Genomic DNA, 12,729 nt, shown 5'->3' on the forward strand with positions numbered 1-12,729 from the left:
CCACTCCCTAGCCCCCAGAGGTTCATGGTCATGTCATAACGCAAAATGCACTTAGTCCAACTTAAAAGTCCTCATAAAATTGAATGAGTTTTTAACCTTTAAGAAAGATCTCCATTTCATTTTAAAATATACTGTTTCTTACAGAAAGACTCACTGTTTTTGCTAACACTACTGAGATGATGGCGCATGCATCTCTACTCTGTATGTATCTGATTATTACTAGTCATAGTCGGTTGCACTCGGATCCTTAGCACCTATGTATGTCTATAAAGTCCTCAGGTAGATTTCAACGGTAATCTTTATCACCTCTACTAACTAACATGACATAAATTTTTATGCTTCCTCCTGAAATATAACTCGTTTTTTTAATTTGTTGATTTTTTTGTGTGTATATCTCAATAAATTTTTTAAAAATTAAGATAGTCATTTTATGCCTAGCATTTATGACATCCTTCTCTTAGTAATGGCTGTGCTTCTGCTACAATTATGCTACCAATCAATGGTTCATACCCATACCAAGCAGTTTCTCAAAAAAATTATAAAATTATTATAATCCTTGTACACAACTAAATATGCCATATTTAATTAATGCCTACTCTATATAAAAATTTGCTAATATAAATACCCAAGAAGGCAGGGAAATAGGTCAGTCAATAGTTTTCACTTGAACATGTACCAAGCATTGCAAAACCAACTCCTGACTACTCTCCCTGATATAAGTGTGTGTGGGGAAAATAGGCCCATTGGCAAAGTGCTTGCCATGTAAGCATGAGTTAGAGCCCAGGGGCCATGTAAAAAAGTCAGACGTGGTGGTACATGTTTGTAATCCCTGTGCTGAGGAGGTAGAGATTGATACCTGGGGCTTGCTGGCCAGACAGTCTGTTCTAATTAATGAGCGCCACACAATGAGAGATACTGTTTTAAAGAAAGTAGATGACCTTCCTTGGGAGAGCACCCATGGCTGTTCTCTGGGCTCCACACACATATGCACACATGCACCTGCACATATGCATTAAAAATAAATATCTATGGGGCTGGAGAGATGGCTCAGCTGTTAGGAACACTGGCTGCACTTCCAGAGGTAGAGGACCTGGGTTCCATTCCCAGCACCCACATGGTAGCTAATAACTGTCCATAACTCCTGTTCCACGGGATCTAAAACCTTCTTCTGGCCTCTGTGGGTATTGCCCACACATGGAACACTTACGCACATGCAGGCAAAACACTCATACACATTAAAAAATAATAATAAATCAAAAGTTATAATACATAGCTAAATAAATACCCAAGAATTTACACATACAACTGGCACTAAATACAGTCAAAGCATAATCATCAACTCCAATGGCTCATCTATTTAGAGGGGACCAGTTTTCAAAGACTTCAATCTAATGAGTAGCCCACTTAAGAAACACTGCTTAAATAAACAACTCCAGATTTAATGTCCAGGTTTTAATAATTCTTACTTGCTTTGCTTCATTCTGGGTCTTCAAAAATGTTTTCATATGTGTATTAGAAGAAAGTGAGAATGGAAGCAAAAACAAAGGAGCAGTAAGGAGTGGTGGACTCAGAAGGATGGAATCAGAGAAGGAAATGCCCCAATCCCTTCAGAGTTACAAAGAAGGACCCAGTGGCCAGCCAATCTTATTTCTCAGGTTCCTTTCCCAGCTGTCTCAAAAGGAAAAGCTCTCCTTTGCTTAATTCCAAGTCAAAGGATATTGTGCTTCTTTCAAAAGAACTTCATGGGGCAGAAGTAAAACTACTAGGGATGACTTAATTACCTCACCTCAGGGGCTACGTGTGCCACTACTTCAGGCATTAGTTTGTTTAACTTGTGATGGCCAATGTAAATAACCGCAAACAGGAGCAAAAGCAAAATAAACCACAGGTGTGCTTTACTGACTGCATAAACTCAGCCTCTCCAAAGGGAGGAAAGATATGAAAGCCTTCCCATTTACCAACATCCAGGTTTTGTCCTGCCCTCTTCTTATATCTTTGTTTTAAATTGTTAGTGCCCTAGACTCTTCCCTATCCTGATCTGCTCTTGCAAAAGCAGCACACAGCTAGATAAAACAGGGTAAGCAAAGGCTATTTGACAGTTAATAATGCTAGATAATGCTAACAACCTGTCACAAAAATGAGAAACATTGCAAGAAATAACATTGCTTTAGGTAACTTCTACAAATGACATTTTTTAATGTAACAAATGTTTAAAAAATGGGATATTTCCAACTATACAGTCAATTTAAATGCAGAGTATACTCATTTATATTAGTATCAAATAGAAGCCAGTTTTTCCCTAAATGTACATATGTATCAAATATTAAAAGACAAAATGGATAGTTATATTTCACAAAAACAAGAGAAACAACTTACCCCAGTCTTCATCACTTATCCTAGCAAAGGAACGGTCCCTCAGAATTCTAAAACATTGACAATATGGAAGGTCAGGAAGAAAGGTAAGATAGACACTGATAAAAACAGCTACATGCACTTTACTAAAAATTAAAATTAAAAATAAACTTACCCAGCATTGTTGACCACAACATCTACAATTAAGAAAAGAAGTTACAAGTCATAAAAGCAAGCATGGTAATTTGCATTTGCTTACAACTGACATTTATTTAAAAATTGTTCTTTCTGGGCTGGAGAGATGGCTCAGCAGTTAAGAACACTGGTTGTTCTTGCAGAAGACCCGGGTTCAAATCCCAGCACCCACATGGCAGCTAACAACTGTCCGTAACTCCAGTCCCAGGGGATCCGACAGCCTCTTCTGACCTCTGCAGGCATTGCATGACACCGGTGCACTTACCTACACGCAGGCAATACACACATACACATAAAATAAATAAAATTTTTTATATGAAGCATTTCATTACAGCTTTAACATACTCAACAGTTTCAAAAGCAAAGATATATCTTTTTTAAAAGTGGCTATGAAATTTTTAGGTTCACTGTTGAATTAATACAGTTATACAATACTGAACTCAGTATAAGCCCTGTAAGACATAAAATTGAATGAGTTTTTAACCTTTAAAAAAGATCTCCATTTCATTTTAAAACATACTGTTTCTTACACAAAGACTCACTGTTTTTGCTAATAATGCTGAGATATTGGCGCATGCGTCTCTAATCTGTATGTATCTGATTATTACTAGTCATAATCAGTTGCCCTTGGATCCTTGGTTCTTGTGTATGTCTATAAAGTCGTCAGGTAGATTTCAATGGTACTGTTTATCACCTCTACCAATTAGCATGACATAAATTTTTATGCTTCCTCCTCAAATATAATTCATTTTTAATTTGTTGATTGTTTCTGTGTGTGTGTGTGTGTGTATATCACACAGAACATCCCAAACCATCTTATTCAACTATACACCCACTTCCCAGATGGCACCCTCCCATAGACTCCCTCCCCCTCTAGAGCCCTTATACTCTGTTATCCCTGCTACTATCTGCTGTGTTGTCGGCACCCCCAGCCGTTCCCCACTACTTGTCCATCTGGTGAATCTAGTCAGCCTATCTAGAGGTCTTTGTTTTAGGAAGGTCAGTTGTCCATCTAGCAGCAATCGGTTGTCGATATTCCTTAGATAAGATTGGGGTCTGCTGTTCATTTTCCCAGTTCTATGCTGGGTTACTATCTGGGAATCCCTTGGGCCACCCTGGCCAACAACTCAAAAGAAGGTATCTCCTATCTGGCATTGTTGCTTGTTGTGTAGCCTTTAGCTATACATATGGACTCTTAAAAAATTATATTGGCCCCTTTAATCTTTGGTTATACTTTCCTTTTGGGGGTTTAAGGCTATACAGTTGGCCCAGAAAAACCAATTTTTTAATCGTTTTTTCTAAACCCACCCCCACAAAAAAGTAAATACAAGAATGCTATCAAAACAAAATTTTGTAGCTATACTGAAAAAAATTGACTTATAAAAGCACAATCATATTTTACCAGAGCCTTCCTCTCAAACTTACACATTTAAATTTCCTCTATCTTCTACCAAAATTCTCTCAGCTTACAGAAGTAGCTATTGCACTACTTTCTGCAGTGAATGAGGACTTAGACTCAACCATAAGCCAGCTTGTATTTAACTTCCTGCTCCTCAACAATCAAAGGCTCAGAAATGCAGAAAGTCACTCAGCAAGTGGGGTATGGTAATGCAAGCCTGTAACCCCATCACTTGGGAGGCAGAGCCAGGAGGATCAAGAGAGGACAGCCAGCCTCAGCTACAGAGCAAGTTTGAGGCCAGCTTGTAGCACATGAGATCTTGTCTCAAAAATTTGTTTTTGAAAATAAATCAAAGAAAAAAATTAAAGTTAAAAACGAATGCCCTATTATGGTAAATGTTTGTGATCTCACTATGAAAAGAAAGTAAAGATTCAGCCATAAGAATCCCATGGTTGTTTCCATTCTTTGACTTCACATCTTTGTAGTTTCTGTTCCTGTCCAATGACATGCTGAGTCTTATGACCCAACCAAACCTAACTAAAACAACAAATATGCTAAACAAAGAAGGGTATACATTCAATTTACCAAAAGGAATGTTTTTCATACTACAAACATACTGGTTTTACTTGCTATGTGTCCATCTGACAATTCATTACTTTCAGTAAGAATGTGTAGGACTTGGGGTTCCACCTCAAGTTGAAGAGCTACAAGCAATCAATGGATGCTCAGGGGGGAGAATCAGTTTTCTCCAGGGACTAGCCCCCAAGAGGTTATCTAATCCCAAGTGGGCAGCCCTAAACACAGGTCCACATGAGCACCACTAAATGCACTCAGTGCATTTATATATATATATATGTGTGTGTGTGTGTGTATGTGTGTGTGTGTGTGTGTATCGCTATAACAAACAAGAGGACAAGAAATTGTGAGTGTGTGGGAGGGAGGGACATGGGAGAGTTAGAGGGACTGGGAGGGATGAAAATAATGCAAATACAATATTCATGTATGAAAATCTCAAAAAATTTTTGAATCATATTATAATCAAAAAAGAATGTGTGGGACTAAACCAGGGGGGTTATCTAGAGAATAAGGACTACACAGTGCATCATAAAAATGAAGAGCTTTCTTCTATAAAAGTCTTTTGAATTTGTAAGATAGCAAATTGTTTTAACCCAAATGATCACCATTATTTTAAAAAAATCCATACAGTCCACTATCACCAAAAACTGATTAATCGTATAAATGTGTTTGAGACTTACTTGAATTCTAATCAAAAGAGCACAGAGCAAATACTTAACAATTTTTTACTTACATAAAGTGCAAAAAAACTAAAAAATAAACTAAGCACATATATGTCAACAATATCATTACCTCAAGTCCATTACAGAATAAGGTAGGGTAAATCAACTATAAAATAAATTCTAACCTTCAATTATTAAGAAAAAGAGATTTGTTCACTAAACAAATGTGAATTCACAAATATTTTATTAGGAAGGTAGGAGATGCTCTAGGACCATGTCTATTAGCTTTAACTGTCACCTTGACATAACCTAGAATTGCCTGGTAAGGGAGTCTCAATGAGAGGTTGTCTACATTGGGTTGACCTGTAGGCATGTCTGGGGGGGGGGTGTCTTAATTTAGCTGGTGTGAGAAGACCCAGCCCACTGTTGGCAGCACCATCCCCTAGGCAGGGGACCCGGAACTGTGTGAGAGTGGAGAAATCCAGCTGTGGGCAAGCAGGCAAGCAAGCATGTGCATGTTCATTTCTGCACTTGACAGTGGATGTGATGTGACTAGCTGTTCCTGCCTTGACATACCCAGAATGATGGACTGTAACCCGGAATTGTAAACTAAAATAAGCCCCTTTCTCCTTGAAGTTGTTTTTTGTCAGGGTGTTTTATCACAGCAACAGAAATCAGACAAACTAAAAATGCAAAAGAGCATCACCTATTCTGCCAAAGGTATCCAGCGCTGTCTTCACAAGCTTCTCTCCTGCTTCCACTGAATCTGAGGGAAGAGAAATTAGTGCAAGACTTCAATAAGCTCCCTCATATACCACTTCTAACTTCTGAGGCTCAGAGCACATGAGTGACACTATTCATCCAACAGAACTAAGCTCAAAAAAGGCACATAGCAATGAATATTACCAAAGAAATTTTTCTGCCAGACAATTCAATGACCAGCAAAATAAGGATAGAACAGGATGAATGCCTGACAAATACTAACTAAGGTGGCAATGTCCAATATAAATTCTTATGATGATGGAAAAGTCCTATTTTCATACTGTACAATAATTATATAGGGGGCTACTGGGTGTTCAAAGTATGGCAAGCATGACAGGCAAATAATTTAATTTATATTTACCTTTATGTAACTACACAGGCATTTCACCTTTGAGATAAATCAAGATTTGGGAGAGATGGAATACATATTTAATACACAAAAGTATATTCATTATTATACAACTACATGTAGGATACAAACCTATTTTTCACAATACTAACTACCAAAAGTAAAGTTCATCAGAGTGCTGTGGTTTTGTCACATTCAGTTGGTCAGCCCCAAAGCAAGGCTTAAAATTCCACAGTTGTATGTCAAATGGTCTGCTGTTAATTCACCATGTCACTGCCTCCTCCATATGCTCTTCATTCACAAAGGAAGATCCAAGAAATGCTGTCAGTCCCTTCCATGGGATCCATACAGTCAATAAGAGATACAGGTTGAGGCCAGGTGCAGTGGTACATCCCTATAATCAAAGAACTTGGGAAGGCTGAGGCAGGTGTGTCTCAAATCCCAGCCTGGGCTACACAATGAGACACTGTTTTGTTTTGTTCGTTTCGTTTTGTTTTAAAAAAAAAAAAAAAAATCATACTAAACAGCCTTTTTCCAAAATGCTTGGACCAGAAGTACAAAAGTATTCAGTGTTTCTGATCTTTTATTTCAGGGGTTCTGGGGTATTTGCATATACATAATGATACCCTTGGGGCAGAACCCACCTCTAAGCAAAGCATTAATTCATGTGTCATGAATACCTTATACACATATACACATAGCCTAAAGGTAATAGGTAATTGCATACAAATATTAAACTGTGCCTATGTCAGGACTACACCTTGACACCTAAGGTCAATTACGGGATTTTCTACTTACTGCAACAGGTTGGTATTCATCAAGTTTTGGGTTATGGAGCATTTTTTATTTCTGACTTTTTTGTCATGGATGCTCAGTCTGTAGACAGCTGCATGTAAGCAATACCATGTACAGGCTTCATATGTAAGATTGAGGGCTCATCCAGGTGAGGATCTGTTACAGGGTACATGGCTTCCTTGTCCCTTGCCTGCCCAGCCCTGCCAATAGATGCTGAGTATTTAATCTCCTGTTAAAGCCTTCCACACTTGGAAAGCATGAAAGGGCCACTGCCTGGAGTGAACGCTTATTGACACAGACTGTGCAAATGCGAACAGAAGGCAGGAATCTAGGATTTTCATCCTTATACGTTTTTAGAATGCTAAAGTTTAAAAAGAGGTGAAAGCAATTGGGCTTGCTGACAGTTGTGCTCATTCATTAAAGGAGTGCCAAGCAGGGTCACTGGACCCTCAACTGAGTATCCAGCCACTCTTCCCAGCCAACTAGTCCAGGCTTGGAAGACAAAAGAAAAATGAGGAAGAACCTCAAAAGGGATGCTTTTGGAAGACCTTGTCAAGAAACTCCAATGGACTCTCATATGAACATTTGAAAATTGCCCTGTTCACATTTTTTTCTAGTTCCCTGTCTAGAACTTGTAATGCTAATTACTCTTGCCTTTACTTCTCCTTCACATCTCCTATTCATGATTCAAGGACTTTCTTTTCCCCTTAGAGACATGAGTTATACAATTTGGGAGTCTTTTAGATAGACTCACTGAAGGGGTAATTCCAATTGCCTCACCCTGCATCCCTGTTCAGCATGGAAGAAGCCAGAGCAGTCAGCATCCCTATTCCCTATTGGCAATTTGGGTAACCCCTTCAGAGGATGGAGTGATAAGAATAGGAGGGAGGAATTGGCTAGGCAGTTAGGGTAAAAAGACCCCAAAGAAATGTAGCCAGTTTCTTGGCTAAAAGTCAAAATGTCCTTGGGCCTGTTAGCAACATACTCTGTTCAAGGCCAAAAATGACAAAAGTATTTGGGAGTTTGTATCTAACCCTTGAAAGATTTTAGGATTACCTCTTCAGAGGGGAGAATGTTGGAGGGGAGGGAGTGGGCATGGATTTGCTCAAAAAACCTTATATGCATGTATGAAAGTCTCAGTAAAGTTTTTGTAAAAATTAAAAACAGAGGTGAAACATTTTTGCTAAATAACCAACGTGGAGAAAAGATCGTGAACATCTCACTATTCCCTCAATTAATCAACACAAATCATAACCTATTTCCTTTCTCCAAAAATTTCAAAATGAAGTCAATCTAATTTTATCTCTGGCCTACAAAAACAGTCTGGCTCTATAGGAAAGTCATTTATCAGTAACCACTAACTTTTTAAAAGTATATCTACTCAAAAAAATTTTTGAGGGTCTCTGATAGTGCTACATTCTGAACATACGAAGGGTACAAAATGATATTTTTTCCAGAATATTTCAAAGGATGGTGCCAGTCTATTTTTGTCTGCAAAGCACCTTCATATACTGTTACTGTAGGTCATTTTGTCTCTTAATTAAAGTAAGACACCATATGTCCATAGTTTTGGCCTGTACTGAAACGGGGGAAAGAGGGTCCCCTAGAGGGTTTTTAGTCTCATTCATAAAAGAATTGAAGACTGGACCCAAATGGCAGAAAGCAGATGAACTAACAGAGACCTTCTGAACTGGTATTGTGCACCTTGACAAATGCCACAGACTCAGAACTGTACATATCAAATAAATCCATAAAATAATAAAACTATCACAGGAACACACTCCCCTGTAGAAGGTTTAAGCCAAAATTCCTCTCTAGCTGGGACCTAAAAGCAAAAAAGATTAAATCATAAAGAAAAAATATTGCTAAACCTCATAGCATAAATATGAAATTTTTCCTAACTAGATAAGTGCTATAAGCAAAGGTAACAGCCTAGGAATGTGTGTAATCAAGGACGAAGTGTTAACTTCCTTAATATCTGAAAAAAATAAAAATATTAATTAAAATTTTTTAAAAAGTGAATCTACTCAACAAGCTTCCTTACAATACTACCAGCACATCAAATGCTGTATCTGTATTTTATTTTATTTTATTTATTATTTTTATTTTATGTGTAGAAGAGCCTGTAGGATCCCCTGGGACTGGAACAGACAGTTGTTAGCTGCCATGAGGGTGCTGGGATTCGAACCCGGGTCTTCTGCAAGAACAACCAGTGTTCTTAACCGCTGAGCCATCTCTCCAGCCCCTGTATCTGCATTTTTTTCATGGCTGTACTTAATATTTGACTCCTGAGTTTTTGCAAAGCTAAAGCTACATATAGTAGTGACTACTTGTGCACAACAGAACATGGTGGCCTACACAGAAAAGGGGCATTCTCTACTTAACACAATATGCTGTAAGAACCCTTTAAAAGCAACTTTAAGAAGAACAAAAAAATCATTCTGTGGAAATATATAAGGCCTTTTAATTCAAATAGACCTGTTAGGAACATAACCATACCTGTACCAACTTACTGATTACATCAGGTACTCATTAAAGAAAATGAAATAAGTTTCAGAACAAAGGTTAGTTTGTAAAATAATAAGCATCAAACATTTAGAAAATTCTCACATACTATAAAAAGTATGTACTCAAGAAGTTTGGCAGATTTGAATAAAATCTAATTTCACAGTTATAGTGAATGCTAATATAGTTCTTCAAAGATTACTAATGTGAACAATTTCCATTATTAGAATGAAAATAAATAATATATGTCCATTAAATGCCATACCATAATTGGCCACTGCCTTTCCACCTTTCCTTCGTATTTCTTCAACAACCTTATCAGCAGCTGAGGAGCCTTTACCAATTCCCTTGTAATCTCCTCCTAAGTCATTCACTGCAATGCAAGAACAAACAACAATTAAATCTTCAGATCTTCCAAATACACATTAGATATAAAATCCAAATTATTAGCATGCTTCTTCAATCATCTGCCAATTTCCACCCACACTATCACCGTTCTTACTAAACACAAGCTAAAGTACGTATGGTCAAACACGCCTCACGGCTGGGAATGTAGCTCTATCACAGGGTGCTTGTCCAGAATGCGCAAAGGCCCATATTTGATCTCCAGTACCACGAAATGACAACCACCACAAAGTCTAAAACATAGATATAAAGAGCAAAAATTCTTAAACCCAGGTTCATATCATGAAATGTTCACTTTCAATATGTTTTTCCTCTTTGGGGAAGAAAAGATGACTTAGCCCAGAAAGAGACAGAGACAGAGACAGAGAGAGATGAGAGAGAGAGAGAGAGAGAGAGAGAGAGAGAGAGGTTGAACATCACTTCAAAAGCAAATACATAGAAAAACAATACAGAGATTTCTGGCAACTTTAAAAAAAGAGGGCATAAAAATGACCCAATGAGGGGCTGGAAAAATGGCAGCTAACAACTGTCTGTAACTCCAGTTCCAGGGGATCCGACACTCTCTTCTTACCTCCATGGGCATTACACAACACAAGTGCACTTACATACATTCAGGCAATACATTCATATACATGAAAAATAAAAATAATAGGGCTGGCAAGATGGCTCAGTGGTTAAGAACACTGACTGTTCTTGCAGAAGACCCAGGTTCGAATCCCAGCACCCACATGGCAGCTAACAACTGTCTGTAACTCCAGTCCCAGGGGATGTGACAGCCTCTTCTGACCTCTGCAGGCATTGCACGACACGGGTGTGCTTACCTACATGTAAGCAATACATGCATATACATAAACTAAAAATAATATAAATAAAAATAAAATATTTTTGACTGCCATGTGTGTGCTGGGAATCAAACCCAGGTCCTCTGCAATAGCAGCCAGTGCTCTTAACCATTGAGCCATCTCTCCAGCCCCACAAAATATTTTTTTAAATGACTCAGTGATTACTAGGAATGGAAGAGGGAGAAAGGAAGCTAGCCTGGAAGCAAGGTAGACATGACAGATGCATATTTACGCATATGTGAAAATACTACATTGAACCCTATGAACATATACAGTTAATATGTTAACAGACCAAAAATGAAAATGACCAATGATCCAGTAATTTCATTTAAAGGCAGTTATCCAAAAGAACTGAAATCAAAACAAAAATCAATAGAAACTCTCTTCAAATACTGAAGAGCTATTAGCACTCACACATCCATTGCAGCACCAGTCACACAGGTAAGGTACAGAAACAACCTAAATGTTCACAGCGAGCAAATGGACAAAGAGGATAAGCCCTAAAGACACTGCTAGGTAAAGACAGACAGCCAGAAACCAAATACTGTATGGCACCCTTAGATGTGGTTTTCTGGGCTAGTCAAGCTCATAGAATCATAAAAATAGAATGATAGGTACCAGGAAATGGGAGAAATTGGAATTAGGGAGTTTTAATGGGCATAAAATTTCAATTATGCAACATGACTACAGTTAGATACATCTACCATGTAATATAGTACCTATAATAATAGTGTACTATAAACTCAAAATTAAGGTTAGCTCTTACTTCAAGTGTTCTTTCTAGAATAAAAAAAAATTATAAAGATATTAAACACAATATAAAATATTTTCTCTGTCAATAAAACCATTGTTACTTGAATGGTGATACGAAAAAAGTATGTTTAAACCACACTAGGCAGAGAACACTTGTAAATTTTCATAAGACACACTGTCATGATCTAGAATGAAAGAAAAACAATTGTTAAAAGAGGACAAAAAGTATATACCAAACAACATTTTCAGTTTAAAGGTTCCATCTTTATATGTTTAGCAAGTAAATCTGCACTATCTCCCTAAATTCAATTATGCAATTACTAACATCAACTGCACATTGACTATTTTCAAGAACATCTACAGGGGACATATAAATGCATAAGAATGATGCTCACCCTCAGAATTTCAAACATACTGAAAGTATATGACAGGCCATAGCATCAAGTGTGTGTCAAAGTCAAAATAACCAGGTAACAGCAACAAATAGCAAACTTGGTTCACACAATAATTTAAGACAAAAATCTATAAAATAACATGTAAAAACTAATGAAAACACACAGGTCAATGCTAAGTAACTTAGAAAAACAGAATTTAAGAAAAATATTTGGGACAAAGAATTGTTTTTATAAACGGTTCATTTTTGTAGGATGGCTACATGATTTTATGAAATGGTACTATTTGTAAAGTTATTTTGTGGTTTTGAGAATGTCATAATAACAAATTACTAATTATAAATGATATAGGGTTATATACTAAAATTTAAGTCTTTCAGATTGATGAGTACCAAGATTTTTTTTTTCTGAAGAAAAATGGTCTTTTGAATTGAAGTAGGGTTCAAGGTATAATTAGGTAGCTAAGAAGGTAAAGGGAGGACACAGCAAAGAAGCCAGTGTCTAAAACCAGCTATGGTGAACATGTTTTCATGCCTGCTTTTTTCTTTTTTAAGGAACTGAGTTTTCTAAAATTTAGACAGGGCTATATTTTTTTCTTAATCAAGTAACATTACCAGTCTTACTGAAAATAAGAAATTCTGTAAAGATGCATATAATAAGCAGGTTTACATTACCCCTTCTAAAGAGATGAAAAATATCAATTTGCTGAAGACTGAATTACTACTAATTAGTCATTTCTAGG

At 37.2% G+C, this 12,729-nt stretch overlaps 1 protein-coding gene across 1 annotated transcript in view; it reads right to left on the bottom strand.

Moving 5' to 3' along the window:
• Hsd17b4 (hydroxysteroid 17-beta dehydrogenase 4) overlaps positions 1-12,729 on the bottom strand; it is a 98,674-nt gene that overhangs the window by 71,100 nt on the left and 14,845 nt on the right. The window contains exons 3-6 of the mRNA XM_008847012.2: positions 9,861-9,968; positions 5,891-5,950; positions 2,528-2,549; positions 2,377-2,423 (exon numbers count right to left, since the gene is read on the bottom strand). Of these exons, the coding sequence (XP_008845234.1) occupies positions 2,377-2,423; positions 2,528-2,549; positions 5,891-5,950; positions 9,861-9,968 (237 nt within the window). The remainder of the gene's footprint in view (positions 1-2,376; positions 2,424-2,527; positions 2,550-5,890; positions 5,951-9,860; positions 9,969-12,729) is intronic.

This window comes from Nannospalax galili, unplaced genomic scaffold, assembly GCF_000622305.1.
Source record: "Nannospalax galili isolate Female #2095 unplaced genomic scaffold, S.galili_v1.0 scaffold843, whole genome shotgun sequence".
Lineage (NCBI taxonomy): Eukaryota > Metazoa > Chordata > Mammalia > Rodentia > Spalacidae > Nannospalax > Nannospalax galili.